Source organism: Stenella coeruleoalba, assembly GCF_951394435.1.
Source record: "Stenella coeruleoalba genome assembly, chromosome: 3".
NCBI lineage: Eukaryota > Metazoa > Chordata > Mammalia > Artiodactyla > Delphinidae > Stenella > Stenella coeruleoalba.
The window spans coordinates 124,192,376-124,212,850 of NC_137148.1; the positions used below are offsets into that span (position 1 = coordinate 124,192,376).

General features: G+C 39.6%; 2 protein-coding genes across 12 annotated transcripts in view; one reads left to right on the forward strand and one right to left on the reverse strand.

Annotated features, from left to right (window-relative positions):
* LOC307183679 (uncharacterized protein) overlaps positions 1–7,977 on the reverse strand; it is a 53,932-nt gene extending 45,955 nt beyond the window's left edge. For all 11 annotated transcript variants that reach the window (XR_013827551.1, XR_013827552.1, XR_013827553.1 and 8 more), the window contains exon 1: positions 7,700–7,977. Coding sequence is in view for 6 of the 11 variants with exons in the window: in XM_079916535.1 (XP_079772661.1) it covers positions 7,700–7,820 (121 nt within the window). In the remaining 5 variants the exon portion in view is untranslated. The remainder of the gene's footprint in view (positions 1–7,699) is intronic.
* Positions 1,723–5,164, forward strand: SPINK7 (serine peptidase inhibitor Kazal type 7; the record flags this gene model as incomplete). The annotated part of the gene is given in 5 exon segments (XM_079917854.1): positions 1,723–1,882; positions 2,737–2,762; positions 3,580–3,652; positions 3,655–3,707; positions 5,123–5,164. Coding segments are annotated over 5 exon segments (255 nt in total). The 5' UTR covers positions 1,723–1,821.
* Positions 7,978–20,475: the final 12,498 nt, after the last annotated feature.

The following is a 20,475-nucleotide window of genomic DNA, read 5'->3' on the forward strand; positions in this document are numbered from 1 at the left end:
CTAAGACTAAACCACCTAAACCGTCAGGGAAGTCCCAATGCACATATTCTTAACTAAGAGATTATACTGCTCCCCAAACAGAGGTAAAAGTGTAAATTTTAGGGAGGCATGCAATGTCATTTATTATCTTTTGTATGTGTTATGCTTCAGAATGTACTACAATAAGCCTGCCAAGCAAAGCACTGGTGAAGCAGACTCTACTGCCTTCCCCCAGGTTTTCATACATATGTCCTCAAGATCAAAAGATAAATAACAGACATTTGGATAACTGTGCTTGGAAAATACAGTTTAAAATCTAATGTCAGCAACTCACAGCGGAGACTCTTGGCCTGTCAATAATAATAATAACAATCACAGCAACAATTACATGCACTGCACTTGAAAACAGACTTTCATGTAAAAGACTCCAATTATGTGAACTCTATTGGGGCTAGCAATAGGTCCCACTTGACATGGCATGAAACTAAGGCTCTGGGGTGGTCTCTGTGTCGTTTGCCAACTATTTCCAGTTCTTCCCATTCCGGTTTTCAAGACTGGTGGTCAGTGGTTAAGAATCTGCCTGCCAACACAGGGGACACAGGTTCAAGCCCTGGTCCAGGAAGATCCCACACGCCGCGGAGCAACTAAGCCCATGTGCCACAACTACTGAGCCTGCACTCTAGAGCCCGGGAGCCACAACTACTGAGCCTGCATGCCACAACTACTGAAGCCCATGTGCCTAGAGCCTGTGCTCCGCAACAAGAGAAACCACCGCAATGAGAAGCCTGCACACCGCAACGAAGAGTAGCCCCTGCTCAATGCAACTAGAGAAAGCCTGTGCACAGCAAACGAAGACCCAACACAGCCAAAAATAAATAAATAATTTTTTTTAAAAAGAGAGAGAGACAAGGTAACACTGTACCCAGTAACCTCTATGGTTAGGCCAGGCCACATCCACATGACAGTGAAGGAGAGTGACACTGGTGCCACTTCTGAGATGGAATATTCAATTGCTGTAAATGGAAATCCTCAGGAATGCATCTTCACTTCACCTTGACAATGAACAATATTCCAAATGGTGACTACCCTGTCTACTTGGAATCCATTGAAGGCATGCGGCACCATCAGCTGACCACCATACATGTATAGCTTGAGTAAAAATCAACTTGTACTGTTTTAAGTCACAGAAGTCTTGGGATTATATGTTACCACAACATAACCAGCTCTTCCTAACTGATATAGGCTCATGGCACAACTGACTTCCCCAAGATCACACAGCTAGAAAATGTTAATGCCTTTCTCCAAGCCTCATAAGTGCTAAGGTCACTAGTCCTTCCACTATATCCCAGCTTGCTTCATGGGTTTATTGCCTCGAAAATAAAACAACATTTTCCCAGGAGCCAAAATATAAACCTAAGTGTAACCTGTCTGATCTGAGTTTAATATCCTCTATTTTGGTGAAATAAAGAAATTTTGATATTTTCATTTATTTCGTAAATAGGCCAAGCAGCCTATACTTAATCTCTTCTACTATATGAGGTTTGGAAATCTAAGTAACAACATTCCCCATCTCTAGAGCAGACAGAAAAATACTTCTCACCTTGCATAATCAATCTGTTGGTCAGACAGGAAGTAGCAATTGAGTGACAAGGACTGTATCACCACCCAGGGTGTGACACTGTGCTTTGAGAGCCTCTCAGAGCCAACACTGACTCTGGATGACCTCACAGGAAAGGTGGAGAAACCAAGCATTGCCTTATAAACATGCCCCTTTCCTAGGGTATGGCTGATGCAGTTGTTGTGACGGTCCTGAGCAGCCTCTGAATCACAGCCATCTCCATCATGAAGATCATTGGGGATCTCCTTCTGTTCTGTACAGTGGCCCATCTCTGCACCTGCTCAGGTAAGTTAAGGGTAGATAGTGCCCTGTATAGCCATTAAGCTTGTTCTCTGAAATAGCCCCTCATAGGATGTGAACATCTCAGAGAAATGTCTTGTCATGTGGATTTAAAGTATACTGGTTTGTAACAGAAACAGCCCTGGCCTGGAAAAGGAGACACTTATGTCCCACCTGGAGTTGAGGGATTTGGATCTAGTGCATTCCTTTTAAGGATTTCTATTTCCATTCATGGAACCAAAAAAACCAAAAAACCAGAAAAGCCTTATTTTTTCGTAAGTCTTCCATTTTATTAGGACACTAGAAATTGCTGGTGCTATTAGATACTACTCAGTGCAAAGACTCAGAGAAACTTGGATCTCTCTCCAAATCAATACAGGAGGATTGATATAAAGCATGATTCTCCAAAACCCAGGAGTCAACAATTAAACTTTTAAACAGTGAAAAATTACTTAAATAAGATTCTGATGCCTTGGAGATATTCCATTACATTCCTTTATATCGACTAGGAGGGGGAGAATATCAAAGATGGTGCTTCAGGCTCTTAGAAGTGGTGACTGCAATATTTTTATTGCTATCTGATGTAAAACATTATCAGAAACACGATGAACTCCAGAAAACGTCCCATGGTCAATAAACGGAGGAACTTTGGATGATTCTCTTACTTGAACCAAGGCTTACCTAACCTATTGGCCATTTGGCTTCCTCAGCAAACAGCTGGGTTTTGTGAAAGGACGGGGTAGGTGCTGAAACTCATCACCAGAGAACTACAGAGTCTCAATCAACAGACTTTCTGTTAATTAATGAGACATCACAACTTTGCTTTATTTTTAACATTTCCAACTGTATATCTCTTTCAGAAGCTGCCAGTCTGCCTTTAAAAACAGTGAGTATATTGAACCACACTTTAATTTCAGTTTAATTTCCTATTTAGTTTTACTTTAATTTCCTATTTACTATATTTAGCCAACAAATACTTATGAAATATATATGTAAGATTAATTCAGTATGCTTGGGGGGGTGAAAGGGAAGGCAGCCACAGATAAATTGCCTTTGCTTTTCAGAAGGCAGCTGAAGAAATATGACATACATATATGTAAATAACCACAGCCTAAAGAAAATTTTCCAGAATTAAGAAAGAGCAGGAGAGGACTTCTAGCTGAGAAGATGGTAATGTCTTCATGGAAGGGATAACATGTGAGAGGCAAGAGACATTTACCTTGGTTAACTGCACAGACTCTGGATTCAGATCCCAGCTTTACCTCTTACCAGCTTTTATGTTAGACAAGTTCTCTTTTTAAGCCCAAATTTCCCTCATCTGTAAAATAGGGGTAATAGTAGAACCTACCCTATTCAGTTGTTCCGAAGATTAAACAAAGAAAATTCATGTAAGATTTAAGTTTAATGCCTGGCAAAGAAATGCACATATGTATACACACACACACACACACACACACACACACACACACACACACACACACACACACACACACACACATATAAATAAATAATAGAAGTGGTGCTGGTAGTACTAGTATTTGTCAGAGTGGTCATATTATTATCAATAGAAGTAGCCACAGCAGCATCAGAATATTGGAGCTGGGACTTCCAAGATGGTACTGTGCTTCCTGTCCAGGAGAAGCCAGGGTAGCCCAGCTTGAGGACCAGGAGAAAAGCAGGACATCCTCCTGTGACTGTCACAGGTAGACTGCAGCATTTATGAGAAGCACCCAGTGGTGGCCATCCCCTGCCCCATCACATACCTGCCTGTTTGTGGTCTGACTACATCACCTATGGGAATGAATGCCACTTGCGTATTGAGAGCTTGGGAGTACTGCATGGGAAGAAAAAGCATCTAGGGCAGCGTCCTCCACTGCAATCTTCTCCTCTTTCCACAAGCCTGCTTAACTCTCCAGAAGCTATACTCTGCCCACCCAGAGAGATAGAAAACTTGCTGCCTCACAGTCAGATTAGGGTTGAGCCACCTGCTCTGCCAGCTTGGACTGGTCCCTCCATGACAGAACCTCTAATTCCTGTCTGTCAACTGAAAGAGTTGAGTCTTGTTAGACTCAACTAACAAGACCATGAGCTTCCAAACTGCTGTCCCCAGAGCCCAGAGGTTCCATAGAGGCAAGGCAGGAGCCACCAAAGAGGTTAAGGGGATCGTTTGGGTTGGTCTCCAACCCCAACCAGCTTTGGACTATTTTAAGGAGTAGAGTTCCAAATAATTTCTTATTGGAAGAAAGGGTTCTGAATCCCACACTAAAAAATTGAAAACCACTATCTTACATGACTTCTAAGAGACTCAACAGATGATTCTTAGATAAACTGTAGCCAGAGGGTCTTTACCTCCTCAATTTCCTAGTGGCTCTAAATATCTGCAGCCTTAGGGAGACAGGGAGGATAAGGCTACCACAAAGATTATATTTTCTTTGATCTAAAATAGGGGAATACAAGCTGTCAGTACTTGGACCAGAATCCCATGAACATGTTTTAAGTATTTTGTTTGGCCTGCACAGGGTTTTGGAAGGCAATAACAACCAGGCAGATGTCACTTCTTTGGTACAAAACAGGCAACTCAGCATTTGCTATCTTAACACCAAGTCCCCTTTGCTCACTGTTAACTCTCTTTTAGACCACTGGATTTTGGCCACTTATCTCAGATCTTGTGTTTTTTCATCTTTGTGACTATCTTACCAAGTTAAAATACGGAGTTAGGGCCTGAGCCCAGAAGGATATGTCTACATACCGATTCCTACTCAGGAACTTTTATTTCACAAAAGGGAAGATTCTCTAATGTGCACAGACACTGGGTCCTCAGCCTAGAAACCAGCCTGTGTCCAAGGACACTGAAGGGGACATGTGGTGGAAGTTCTCCTCACTAGTGCAGGATCCAGCCTCATCACAGGCCCTGCTGACCAGAAAAGGCTGAGGGGAAGCCCACCTCAGCTTTCCTTGTCAGAAGTCCTCCTTCTTTTTTGTTTTAACACATTGGGTGATCAGTCTGGGCTCTGGGATAAGTGGAGGCAGCAGGTGGGATGGAAGTGTCACTGGTCTAGGGACATTCTGCTTCTGCCTCTGTCAGGAACTGCCCGAGGCCAGGACATTCCTTTTTAGGGACTCATTTTCCTCATCTGTAAGATGAGGTTCTGCCTATAATCTCTATAGTTCCTTTCAGCTCTAATATTGTATAAAATTTCCTCTTGTGTTAATGAATCCTGTTAACTGTGTTGTTCCCATAGGAAGAGTACTGAAAAAGTTCAGTTTCTTCGTGAAGGAAGATGTTAACTTCTCCACAGACGTGATTACAGAGCAAGGATACCGTCACTGTCATCTTCATCATCCCTGGGCCTTTTCCCTCATGTTGGCACAGGTTCCCAGGGGATGGGGTTGGTAGGGAGGGAGCAGACACAGATTCAGTGTCATCTTTGCTGGGTGGAGAAAGTTGCACTCTCCTTCAGACTCCCCACCTCACTGACTGACAAATACAAACATGTCAAAATAAACTAAAAAGTACAATGAAATTCTAACAATTCGTTGTTGAGGTCTAAGTATCAAATAAAATAATTACGCTTATTAAAAACTTTGTAGAACTATCATCTACCTAGTAACCTTAACAGATCAAAAGATAAAAACCCATTTTAAATGCAACATAAAGAGCAAAATATGTATAACACCAAGAGCAATGGTCATAAATTTTTTTAGGAATGACATGCCTTCATAACTACAAACTTATTCCATAAATACCTTTTATAGTAATAATTTTATAGCAAAAATTATCAAAATAAACCAGGGAACTTTCTGACACAGCTTAAACAATCTAACTTAATCCTAAGGTTTAAAAAGTATATTTTTAGAATTGGCAAAAAAATTTTCATCTGCAATGAAAGAGACACTATTTGGGTAATTTATTTTCTAATTGTTCTAATGAAACTAATTCCAAGTCTTCTTTACTTGACATACCAGTCTGTTTTAACAACGATGCTGTGTGACTCTACTCAGGGAGTAGGGCACACTTGTAAATGCTACTCTAAATTTAACACAGCTCTGAACCACCTTTATTATTTTAATTATCAATCTAATTGTGCCACCAACGTCAGCTATTCCATGTTAATAAATACCGACCCATGATTTTAGACTCCCAACCCTCTAATCCTAATGTTAAATGCATAATTTATCCATAAACCTAGCCAGTTCATAGTGTTTAACTCAAATCTATGCTTAACACTGAGCTCACAATATTTGACTCCAATCTGTTAATCACAGTAAGACGCTCAGTAATCTAATAATTCTCAGCCTTTGATGTTTCTGACACACCTTCTCAACCCAATCATAGACATGAAGAACCAGTATGTAAGTGCACAAAAGAGAAGAAATATTGGTCCAGAAATGCTGAGTAGTGAAGAAAAACAAAAGACCACTCTTTCTCCTTCCTTTTCATTTCCTTTTTCCTATCAAATAGTTTTCCTTTTCTCTATCTTATTTTTTTCTCTTTCTATATATTCCTTCTCTGTGATTTTTTTATTGCTCTTTTAACTTTTCCTAACTTTTCCTTAAATTCAATACCTTTTTCTCATTCTCTCTAGCCCCCATAAGTATCTTTTATTTATTCAAGCCTTCCAACATCCATACCTCAAGGTCTGACTGTAAATCCCTTTGCAGCGATGGTCAGATGAGCACATATACCCACATACACCCTTCAGAAAAATTTATATTTTTAGACATTTGTCTCAAAATGAAGAGAGCTTGGGACCCACCTCCAAAACTTTTATCACATATATTATTCTGTAGTCAAATCCTTACCTAGGTTTGAGGCCTAATTTATAGCTTATATCTCAACATTTAGAAATAAATACTAATTTCACATAAATCCAAACAATGTTCACCTTATATCTAAATCCCAATTTTTACCTTTCACAGTTACTTCTATAGCGTAATTCTTAACCATTCTCCTCAAAAGCCAACTCTTAATTCTCTCTTTTAACTCAAACCTCGAAATAGAAATCTTTAACATTATTCTGCATACGATTCATTTCATATAAATAAATCTGAGAACCAACACTGAAGTCAGTCCTGAACTTTTAAAACTGTCAACCAAATTTTTTGTTGTCTCTGGGTCTTATTTCTATTCACTGATTGAATCAAAATGCCTGTTTATATGAATACGGTACTCTGCTTGTGTGTGACTGTGTCACTGGAAGCTATAATCTCACTTTGTGTGTCAATAAGTACTTAGGTATATGGTCACACGTGACTCTTTATAGACGACCAGATCATTGCTGGTGGCCCCAGTGATCTGGCCATAAGAACTGTATTTGAAAGTCATTATGCATGAGAAAATAGTGAGTTACTCATTTTCAGTTTATAAATATGCAGGTTGTTCCATTTAATATCTTACTGTTGACTATTTACACTGGTACAAATAAGTCCCTGTTGTTGGTTTCCCCAAGTACTGAAAGGCTGAAGTTGAAATAAAACAAAAATTTAAAACACAAGATAACAGAAAAAATAAAACACGGCTAAGGAATTTTCATTTATAACAAAATCATTTTTCAACCTGAACTGTTTCTTTGACTCCAGTTGCTTTAAAGTTAAATGATTTCAAGCCAATTCTGTGGCTCTGTGACAAGCTGCTTCTATCGAGACCTAACTGAGTCTGCCTTACTGCATGTCTCTCTCAGCTTGGGTCTCCTGGTTATCAGTTTGTGCCTAAAAAGCTGCCAGGAAGTGTCTATTTCTAATAGTCTTGTTTATTTCCCACCGTGTCTATAAGCAATCTCACAGAGTTGCCTGAGAGGTAGGACAAGCAAATAAGTTCCTCACCTTCCACAGTCATTCTGCCGCACCAGTGAAGACACGATGCACTTGTGGCTTCCTCAAGCCAATGACCTGGGACCTCTGTGTTCTTTGGGAACTTTGGGGAAGGGATCAGTCTTGCCCACATACTTGGAGCTCTGGATTATAAGCCTGGATCTGGAAAGCCAGATATCTAATCACAAATGCAAATGTGAAGTAAATTTATTTTTAAAATTTTACATTTCCAGGTTTAGGCCTTGGAGAACACATGATTTTATTTAGTTTTACTCGCTTCTCTGTACTCATAAACATTTGCATCACTGAGGTCTTTATCAACCTCATCATCATTGTCTTCATTATAAAACTCCACCAAGCAACTCATGAGAACTCAACGAACCTTTAAATAGAAGACTGTGTGCTTACCCCAACCTGAACATTTACCAGGTGTGTAGCTATGGGTAGGTCACTCTATATGTGCAATATCCTTTTCCTTACTGATAAAATAAAGAGAATAATAATCCCTAGTTTAACCTGTATATTGTGAGAATCAGATGAGATATGCATGTGTACATGCTTTGTAAATTATAAAGTCTGATAGAAATGAAAGGGATGATTATGATGTGTATGCCCTTTCTTCTCCAACATTTACAAAAGCATAAAAACATATACCATATTTTTTTTGCAATATGCTTGGCATGTTAAAGTCTCATGACCAGTAAATTCTCAGGTATTTTTCCTTGGTTTGAGAAATGGGAACATTTCTGTTCATTAGAAATTGATACTAGAAAGTGAAAAGGAGAATATGTAGTTTAAACATATAAGATTATACACATTTACCTATAGTTTGCCCCATTTGAACATGGCCCCACTTAATAGCATGAGTAAAATTGTAATAAAAATGATATTTACATAATCTCAAGGAATATTATTACAACGTATTTATTAATTTTGAAAGGAAAAAAGAGTAACTTTACAGTGGAGAACCTGGCAGCTACTAACTTACTCGAGTGATTAAAGTTAGCATCATTAGTGATGGGGCAAATCAACATCATGTATGCACACGTCAGGGGTGGGTCCAGGGGTGTATCTAGCAGCTGTGGACTTTGTTGGTACACTCACCAGGTAGTGGGTGGCATCACAGGATCCCAATGACCAGCACCTGGGAAGGAGTACCCAGAGGTCCCTTTCAAGGCAGGAGCACTCTGGTTCTGCCCACGTAACACCACAGCCTGGAAGCACATCTAGGGTGAACAGATCCTGGGGGAGCCCTACCACCGAGGCAGACCAGGTCCCAGGCAGCAGCAAAATCACTTCGATTCCTGGAGCCACAACACCCCAGCCTCCAGAGCCTAGCACTAGGTCTGGGACAAACACAATGGAGAAAGGGATGCAAAATTGGGCTGCCTCTGGGCAGAACCACAAACACCTGCACGTGCAGCCCATAGGTTCACTTTGACCACATGGGCCTCACTTGCTTCAGCACTCACCGCCTTGGGGACAGAGCACACATGTAAAGGCAATGGACCCTTAATGAAACCAACCCTCAGGGCTTCTACTCTAAAATCTGGGGAGGAGACCCCACCCTCAACAGGGCTGTGACAGCCACGGGACAAAGAGGAGGCCCCTCCCATCATCCAGTGCAGGCTCTGGTCACCACAACACCATCACACCCCTTATCAAGGGGATAATGGCCAGCACATGCTGAGGAAAGAACTGGCTGGCATCCATACCAAAAATAGCCCTGGCACCAAAAATACCAGACTTACACAGTCTACACACGGATGCTCCCACATAAAAACACCCCTTCAAGGCCATAGTAGATAACTTTTTCTGTCTCTATGAGTTTATGGGAAAGAGTTAAGTATCATGAAAAAGCAGAGGAACTATTCCCAATTAAAAGAACAAGAGAAATCCCCTGAAAGAACAAACAACGAAACAGACCTCTCAAGTCTACCAGACGCCAAGTTCAAAAAGGAGGTAATAAAAATGCTGAAGGAAATAAGAAAGATTATCAATGGAAATGCAGATCAGTGTAACAAGGAACTAAAAACTATAAAGAGGAACCAATCAAAATTAGACAATTCAATTGCCAAGATAAAAACCAAGCTAAAAGTAATGAATAGCAGACTAAGTTTCATAGAAGAATAAATAAGTGATCTGGAAGACAGAATAACAGAAATCATTCAATCATATCAGCAGACAGAAAGACAAATGAAAAGAAGATGAAAGCAACATACGAGATGTATGGGATAATATAAAGTGTGCAAACTTACGCATAATAGGGATTCCAGAAGGGGAAGAAAGAGAAGCGGGGATCAAAAATATATTTGGAGGACTTCCTGGTGGTGCAGTGGTTAAGAATCTGCCTGCCAACACAGGGGACATGGGTTTGAGCCCTGGTCCAGGAAGATTCCACATGCCACAGAGCAACTAAGCCTGTGCGCCACAACTACTGAGCCTGTGCTCTAGAGACCACGAGCCACAACTACTGAGCCTGTGTGCCACAACTACTGAAGCATGCATGCCTAGAGCCCATGCTTCACAACAAGAGAAGCCACCACAATGAGACGCCCACACACCACAACAAGGAGTAGCCCCCACTATCTGCAACAAGAGAAAAAAGCCCACACGCAGCATTGAAGACCCAATGTAGCCAAAAATAAAATTAATTAGTTAAATATATATATATATATATTTTGAGAAATTATGGCTGAAAGCTTACCAAACCTGAAGGAAAAGATATCCACATATGAGAATCAGAGAGGGTCCAACACAAGATGAACCCAAAAAGACCCACAACAAGACATCATAATTAAAGTGGCAAAAGTTAAAGAGATTATTCTAAAGGCAGCAAGAGGAAAACAAAAAGTTACAAGGGAACCCTCATAAGGTTATCAGCTGATTTATTTGCAGAAAATTTGTAGGCCAGAGGGAGTGGCATGATATATCAAAGTGCTGAAAGAGAAAAACCTGCAACCTAGGATACTCTACCCACCAAAATTATGATTTACAATAGAAGGAGAGATAAAGAATTTCCCAGAGAAGCAATAACTAAAAGAATACAACAATACTAAACATAATAGCAATAGTTAAGTTCTTCTCTAAATAGAAAAGAAGCAAAAACCTATAGGAAAGGGAAAAACACAATAGGAAAGGCAAATACATAAAAGGATTGAAGATCACTTAAAGAAACCAGTACACAGACTAAGAAACAATCAAAAAAATTTTTAAAGCAATTATAACTATAATCAACAGCAAAAAGATGTAAAATAGGACCTCAAAATCGCAAAATGTGAAGAAGGGAGGAAAAATGTGTAGACCTTTTAGAATGTGTTTCAACCTATACAAGTATCAGTCTAAAGCAAGTTGATAGAGCTATGGGTTAACATACTTGAAAAGCAGGGTAATCACAAATCAAAAACATATAATAGACTGACAAAACAAACAAAAATGCAAAAAGAAAGGAACTTAAGCGTAATACAAAAGAAAACCATCAAATCACAAAAGGAAAAACAAAAAGATGACATGAACAAAGAAGAACTACAAAATCGATTGGAAAACAAGGTAAAAATGGCAATAAACACATACTCATCAATAATTACTTTAAATGTCAAAGGACTAAATGCTTGGATCAAAAGACATAGAGTCAAAGATTAGATAAGCCAAGAACTACAATACGCTTCATACAAGAGACTCACTTCAGGGTGAAAGACATATAAGTTGAAAGTGAGGGGATGTAAAAAAGATATTTCAGGCAAATGGGAATGACAAAAAGCAGGGGTAGCAATACTTGGACAAAAGAGACTTTAAAAGAAAGTTCATAAAGAAAGACAAAGAAGGACATTATATAATGATAAAGGAATCAATACCAGAAGAGAATATTACATCCATTGACAAATATGCACTGATATAGGAGCACCGAAATATATAAGACAAATACTAACAGACATAAAGGGAGAAATGGACAGAAATACAATAATAGTAGGAGACTTTAACACCCCACTGACATCAATTGACAGGTCTTACAGATAGAAAATCAATAAGGCAACACAGATCCTAAATGACACAACACCAGTTGGACTTAATTGGCATATACAGGACACTACATCCAAAAGAAAAACCAGAATGCCCATTTTTTTTTCAAGTGCACATGGAACATTCTCTAGGATACATCACATGCTAGGTCACAAAACAAGCCTCAACGAATTCAAGATGACATAAACCATTTCAAGCATCTTTTCTGACCACAATGGTATGAAACTAGAAATCAACCACAGAAAGAGAAATGAGAAAAAAAACCCAAAAACGATTACACAGAGACTAAACAACATGTTACTGAAAAACCAGTGGGTCAATGGTGAAATCAAAGAGGAAATCAGAAAATACCTTGAGACAAACAACAATGAAAACACATCCTTACAAAATCTTATGGGATGCAGCAAAAGCAGTTCTAAGAGGGAGTTCATAGCAATAACAGGCCTTCCTCAAGAAACAAGAACTACCACAAATAGACAACCTAATCTACCACCTAAAAGAATTAGAAAAAGAACAAACAAAACCCAAAGTCAGCAGAAGGAAGGAAACGATACAGATTAGAGAGGAAATAAATAAAATAGAAACTTAAAAAAACCTGAAAAGATCAATAAAACCAAGACCTGGTTTTTTGAGAGGATAAACAAAACAAAAACCTCTAGCCAAGCTCAGCAAGAAAAAAAGAGAGAGGACCCAAATAAACAGAATAAAAAATGAGACAGGGGAAATAACACTGATACCACAGAACTACAACAAAAGCCATGAGAGAATACTATGAACAGTTATATTCCAACAAATTGGACAACCCAGAAGAAATGGACAACTTTCTAGAAACATACAGCCTACCAAAATTGAGTTAAGAAGAAAAAACAGATAATCTGAACAGACCAATCACTAGAAGTGAAATAGAATCTGTAGACAAAACAAAACAAAACAAAAAAACACAAAAAACAAAACTTCCTGCAAATAAAAGTCCAGAACTGAATGGCTTTAATGGGAAATTCTACCAAACATAAAACAAGGAACTTGCAAGCTTCCCTGGTGGCTCAGCAGTTCAGAATCTGCCTGCCAAAGCAGGGGACACAGGTTCAAGCCCTGGTCCAGGAAGATCCCACATGCCGTGGAGCGGCTGGGCCTGTGAGCCATGGCCTCTGGGCCTGCGCGTTCGGAGCCTGTGCTCCGCAGTTGGAGAGGCCACAACGGTGAGAGGCCCGCGTACCGCAAAAAAAAAAAAAAAAAAAAAGAAGTACATCCTTACCATCCCTAGGCCTGAAGGGGAAACAGGAGGAAACCCAGAAAGAGGAAGCCCTCCGTGGAGAAAATGATCTGACAGAACCTGACACACTGAAAGAAAAGTAGTCAATGGAGACCCTATAGGGAGGGCACCTCCCTCCTCCATCTCCTGCCTGCACTCTCCATTGGATGAATTAACCAGGAGCTACAGGGTAAACAGTCCTGTGATAAAGTCCACAGCAGTTAACGTCCCAGGGCACAGAGCAGGGTGAAGAAGGGAGAAGTGAACTGAAGATATCAGGTACATCCCCTGAGGCTGCTTGGATTTTTCCACTCACCCTGGAAGTGGTTTTCAACTAAAGGCCGTTTGGTTATAGAATTAGAGTACTGGAATTTTGAATTTCTAGAAAGGACTTCAGAGAAAAGCCAAAGGCATCCAGATACCAAATGCAGAAACCCTCTTCACAACATCGGTGACAGCTTCTACTTGGACACCTCTAGCAATGGAGAGCTCATCAACTTGACAACTGAAAGCTTTGAATGGTTGGAAATTTCTTCCGTATGTTGAATCTCTATTTCTCCCTTTAGTTTCTACCCATGGGTTCTAGTTGTCTCGCAGTGCCCACATAGAACAAGTCTGTTTCTTCTTCTTAGTGACAGGCTATCATAGATTTTAAATGACTTTCATGGTTCATACTCAGTCTTCTCTTTTCCAGGTTAAACATTCTTGGAAAATATTCTCTTCATCTAAGCATGACATATGACAATACTTACCAATTTGAGTCAAAAGATGGGTTAAGGACTGGCTGTGCCATGGGACCTTGGACCAGTCATTTCAGGTCTCTAAGTCAGAGTCCTCGAAAAGTGGCGAAAATGGAAACAGAAGTAACCCCATTTCATAAAATGAGGACCATGTCATGATATATGTGAGAGGAAACATGTGGCAGAAAGGGCATAGGCATGTGCCAAAGAGTGCTGGTCTCAAATCTAGTCTCACTTTATGATTATAAGCCAGTCACTTGTCATCTTAGAGTTGTTAACACATTTTTAAAATGAGAGTAATATCTAGGCCCATGCATTATATTTGGGAGCTCAGGGCAAAAATTAAGATGGAAGCCCATGTACTGAAAATTTATAGCTAAGACACATTTAAATAAAATTATATCCTCCTACCTTGGCAAATAATAGCTTTATTGCAATATGATAACTCAGGTTGAAAGGTAAAATTCTCAGACTCCTTAGAATTCTTTCCTGGAATATGGTGGCATGGGAGAAATTGGCCCCAGGTCATCAGTCTCTCTCCTGGACTGCATGCAGTATCTCTCTTCTCTCCACTCCCAATCCTGTCATGCCTCATGAAGAGCCTCATGCACATGGACCTACACACCAAAGCCTGCATGTCCAAACTTCACTCAAACCCCAGCAAATGGTCATGCCTAGGTCACATCTTGGGGTGAAGGGTGTATATCCCAGCAACACAGGCTGCCTTGGAGAATGGAGCCGAGGAAGACATTTACATAGGCCCTGTAAGCAGAATCAAGTCTGCCTGGGATGGGAATTCAGGAGTTCAGGGTTCCAGGGTATAGTCCAGAAGGAGATTACAAGTGTGTGCAGCACATGTCTTTGACCTACAAGCTCCTAGCCCTATAGGGAGAGGCATGGCTGGAGAAACTTGGGGGTCAAGGGCAAAGAAGTCCCTTTTGCAAAGGTTTAAAGATGGTAGCAGTGATACTTAATTTTCAAAACTACTGTAAGAATTAGCATGGAAGGGAAGTACTTAGAACATATAAAAATGTTAGCAATATTAAAACATATAAACGTTGTTGTTGCTATTGTTCCTGTTGCTGTTATTAGAATATGCTTGGAACACCATTAGGTACTACCGGAACACAGGTAGCATACTGGTAAAGCTGACTCCTTCGGACTCTAAAAGACCTTGTCATTCATTATAATATCAGGGAGAATCTACATTTATCATGGCTGTTAGTTTGAAGAAGCTCTTCTGGTCTTAAATACTTTAAAGTACAGACCAGCAGTACACGCGGTATCCCTGAGAAGTTTGAGTCTTGTATTCCTATTTCTACTTTCTGGCTGTAAGCTTTGTATTCCTAAATGAAGCCTTCTCCCAGCTTGGCAAAAACTTCTAGCATGCTTTTACCATCTCAAATCACTAAGAGATGATTTAATAATCAAGATGAATTACGAAAATAATGCAAGTACAGGAGGCTTGGCTGACGCTGCTAGGTTACCTGTCTTGACTTTACCTCACTGCCCCTGGTCACCTCAAGCAAATGAGAATAGCACTTGCCTCCTGTCCCTTTGCCTTTGCTTTCCATCTGTCTTCAGTGTGTATCTCCCTTTCAGCACTGCCCTAGCCATGCCCCAGACAACGGCAGCCCCATGACTGTCTTCTGCCCAAAGAATTCTCAGATATTGTCACCTCACAGTTGCCTGGCAGACACTGTGAAAATGCGTTTTTATGACTATCAAGAAATCACAGAATCTCAGTGCTTGAAAAAGACCAAACACCTTTAATTTTTCCATTCAAAGAGGAATCTGATTCCATATCTCTGAGAGATCGTTATTCAACTTTTACTCCTGTCTGGATAGCCCTGAAGATGGGGAATTCAGGCCTCCCTAAGGCACAGGCCTCCCTGTGTCACTGTTAGGTATCCTGAAGATTCAGGAAATTGTTTGCTCACTATCTTTTAACCACTCATATGCCAGGCACTGGGCTAGGGGCCCAAGATGCAATAGTAAGATCATCCTTGTCCTCAATGAACTGTTTATATTGAGCCAAAATGTTAAATAATAGAGTGGTTAAGTTGTTGAGCTCTGGAGTCAAATTTCCCAGTGGGGCATCCTGGGGAAATCTGAGAACTGATGGTATTTTTAAAATAAGACGTCTTTCCTTAGGAGTTAGGCCTGATTTTCTCATGTGTTTGTTTTGGTAACAATATGAATTAAGCCCTGTTGCACCTGGTCATAACACAACCTTCAGCACAGAATTACTGCTTATTCATGATCTGCAGGACGCTGCCTTGTTATACAAGCCACATATTATAATAGAAATCACATATAATGGACTTGAGTCTCCATGCATGCACCCTGGTTATTTACTTAATATGTTTTATGTTAAATATGAGATAGCAGATGCTATGAACAGGGAAGTAGGAATGGGTACGGTAATAATAAAGGGTAAAGAGATCACTCTAGGAAAGGATAAAGACGGCAGAGCAGGAGGATGTGGACCTCACCTTCCCCCAACAAACACATCAAAAATATATATACATGTGGAACAATTCTCACAAAAACCGGGAGGCAGAAGATCTGTTATATAACCAAAGCTGCAAGAAAGATCCCCATGTCACAGAGTATAATGGCAAAAAAAGGGGGGGCATCGGGATGGGACTAGTGTCCCTAGGAGGGATCTGTAAAGGATGGAAGGTCCACACAAGTGGCCCCTCACCCTGGGAGGCCTCCTTGCCTGCTGGGAGGTCCACCAAGACAGAAAGAGGGGCAGGAGGGGTCTGGACTCTGCTCATTAGGAGTGCGCATTGCTGGCTTGCTAGCAATCAGGGTGGAGAGAGAACAGCACTGACAGCTGCCTCCTTGCCACACTTCCCAGACCAAAGTGCACACTGGGCAGAGCTGCTGGTACAAACTGCACCTAGGCACTGAATCTTGGGAAGATGGGCCCTGGGAGACGACTCAGTCTAGCTGTGTGAAGACTGCCAAGAGGGCCCCCAACAGGGCTGTGACAGGCACAGAGCAAAGAGGAGGCCCCACTGAACATCCAGTGCAGGCTCTGGACACCACAACACCAGCACACCCCCTGTTAAGGGGATAACAGACAGCACACTCTGAGGAAAGACGTGGCTGGCATCTATACCAAAAACAGCCCTGGCGCCAAAAATATAGGACTCACACAGTCTACGCAGGGACACATAAAAACACCCCTTCAGGGCCACAGTAGATAACTGTTTCTCATAAATTCACAGAGACAGAGAAAGCTAAGTAAAATGAAAAAGCAGAGGAACTATTCCCAATTAAAAGAACAAGAGTTATCCCCTGAAAGAACAAATAATGAAACAGACCTCACCAGTTTACTAGACATTGAGTTCAAAAAGGAGGTAATAAAAAAGCTCAAGGAATTAAGACTGTAACAGTCTTACAGTCTTACAGTGAAATGCAGATCACTGTAACAAAGAACTAGAAACTATGAAGAGGAACCAATCAAAATTAGACAATTAAATTGCCGAGATAAAAACCAAACTAAAAGCAATGAATAGCAGACTAAATAATGCAGAAGAATGAACAAGTGATCTGGGAAAGAGAATGATGGAAATCAACCAATCAGAACAGCAGACAGACAAATGAAAAAAAAAAAAAGAAAGCAAAATATGAGATATATGGGGTAATATAAACCCCTATGCATAATAGGGGTTCCTGAAAAAGGGAATTGAAAATATATTTGAAGAAATTATGGCTGAAAACTTCCCAAGCCTAAAAAGAAATAGATATCCATGTACGGGAAGCACAGAGGTTCCCAAACCAGATAACCCCTAACAGACCCACACAAGGACATATAATTAAAAATGGCAAAAGTTCAAGATAAAGAGAGGATTCTAAATGCAGCAAGAGAAAAACAGAGTCAATAACGAGGGAACCCCCATAAGGCTATCAGCTTATTTTTCTACAGAAACTTTGTAGGCCAGAAGGGAGTGGCATGATATATTCAAAGTCCTGAAAGGGAAAACCCTGCAAACTAGGATACCCTACCCAGCAAGATTATCATTTACAAAAAAGGAGAGATAACAGATTTCTCAAAGAAGCAAAAACTAAAATATTAAATACTAAACACTAATACTAAATACTATTTTAATACTAAACCTCACCTAGAAGCAATAATGAAAGACCTTCTCTAAATAGAAAAGAAGCAAAGTTCTACAGGAAAGGGAAAAACACAATAGGAAAGGCAAATATATAAAGGGATTGAAGATCACTTAAATAAGCCATTACATAGATTAAAAAACAATCAAAAAACTTTTTTTTTGTAAAAGTGAAGAGAAAAAGGATAAATGTGAAGATAAAAAATAAAACAGGACATCAAAATCACAAGATGTGGGGTAGGGGAGTAAAAAATTGTACAACTTTTAAAATGTGTTTGAATTTATATAAGTCTAAAGCAAGTAGATATAGTTATGGGTTAACATACTTGAAAACCAGAGTAACCACAAACTAAAAACACAGATTCACAAAAATCAAAAAGAAAGGAATTCAAGCAAATTACAAAAGAAAAACATCAAACCACAAAAGGAAAAACAAAAGAAAAAATGAACAAATAAGAACTACAAAATCAACTGGAAAACGAGATTTAAAATGGCGTAAGTACTTACTTATCAATAATTACTTTAAATGTCAATGGACTAAATGCTCTGATCAAAGGACAGAGTGTCAGACTGGATTAAAATAAACAAGAACCTACAATATTCTGCCTACAAGAGACTCAGCTGAAGGCAAAAGACTCACATAGATTGAAAGTGAGGGGATGGAAAAAAGATATTTCATGCAAATGGGAATGATAAAAAACGCGAGAAGCAATACTCATATCAGACAAAATAGACTTTAAGCCAAAGTCCATAAAGAAAGACAAAGAAGGACATTATATAATGATAAAGGGATCAATAAAAGAAGAGGGTATTACACTTGTTAACATATATGAACCCAATATAGGAGCACCGAAAACACAGCAAACAAGTACTAACAGACTTAAAGGGAGAAACTGACAGGAATACAATAAAAGTAAAAGACTTTAACACCCCACTGACATCAACGGAAATATCTTTCAGACAGAAAATTAATAAGGCAACAGATACTAAATGATATAATAGGACAGCTAGACTTAATTGGTATCAACAGGACATTACATCCAAGAAAAGCAGAATACACATTCTTTTCAACAGTGCATGGAACATTTTCTAGGATAGACCACATACTAAGACACAAAACAAGCTTCAACAAATTTAAGGGAATAGAAATTATTTCAAGCATCTTTTCTGACCATAACAGTACGAAATTAGAAATCAACCACAGGAAGAAAAATGGGAAAAAAACAATCACATGGAGACTAAACAACATGCTACTAAAAAAACCAGTGACCGGGGCTTCCCTGGTGGCGCAGTGGTTGAGAGTCTGCCTGCTGATGCAGGGGACACGGGTTCGTGCCCCAGTCTGGGAAGATCCCACATACCGCAGAGCGGCTAGGCCCGTGAGCCATGGCCGCTGAACCTGCGCATCCGGATCCTGTGCTCCGCAATGGGAGAGGCCACAACAGTGAGAGGCCTGCGTACCTCAAAAAAAAAAAAAAAAAGTGACCGAACAATGAAATCAAAGAGGAAATCAGAAAACACCTCAAGACAAATGACAATAAAACACAACCTTACAAAATCTATGGGATGCAGCAACAGCAGTTTTAAGGATGAAATTCATAGTGATATAGGCCTTCCTTAAGAAATAAGAATATCTCAAGTAAACAACCTAACCTACCACCTAAAAGAATTAGAAAAAGAACACACAAAACTCAAAGTCAGCAGAATGAAGGAAATAATAAAGATCAGAGAGGAGATAAATACAGATTAAAAAAACAATAGAAAAGATCAGTAGAGCCAAAAGCTGTTTTTTTGAAAGGACAAACAAGATAAAAAACCTCCAGCCAGCCTCACCAAGAAAAAAACAGGGGACACAAATAAACAAAATAAGAAATGAAAGAGGAGAAATAACAAATGATACCATAGAAAATCATGAGAGAATACTATGAACAGTTGTATTTCAACAAATTGGACAACCCAGAAGAAATGCACAAGATTCTAGAAACTTACAGCCTGCTAAAACTGAGTCAAGAATAAAGAGATAATTTGAACAGACCAATCACTAGACATGAAATAGAATCTGTAATTTAAGAAAAAATCTCCACAAACAGAAGTCCAAGATCGGATAGCTTCACTGGGGAATTCTACCAAACAAAAAGAAGAAGTCATACTGATCCTTCTCAAACTCTTGCAAAAGATTAATGAAGAGGAATCATTTCCAAATTCACTCTATGAAGCCACCATTACCCTGATACCAAAACCAGACAAAGATACTACAGAAAAAGAAAATTATAGGCCAATATCTTCGATGAATACAGATGAAAAAATCCTCAGCAAAATATTAGCAAACCAATCCAACAATACATAAAAAGGATCACACACTATGATAAATTTAGGTTCATTCCAGGGTCACAAGGATGTTTTAACATATGCAAATCAATCAGTGTGACGCACCACATTAACAAAAGAAAAGATAAAAAGCACATGATGACCTCAACAGATGCAGAAAAAGCATTTGATAAAATTCAACATCCATTTATGCTAAAAACTCTCACCAAAGTAGGTCTAGAGGGAACATATGTCAACACAATAAAAGTCAGTTATGACAAATCCACAGCCAACATAATACTCAACGGTGAAAAGCCGAAAGCTTTCCCACTAAATTCT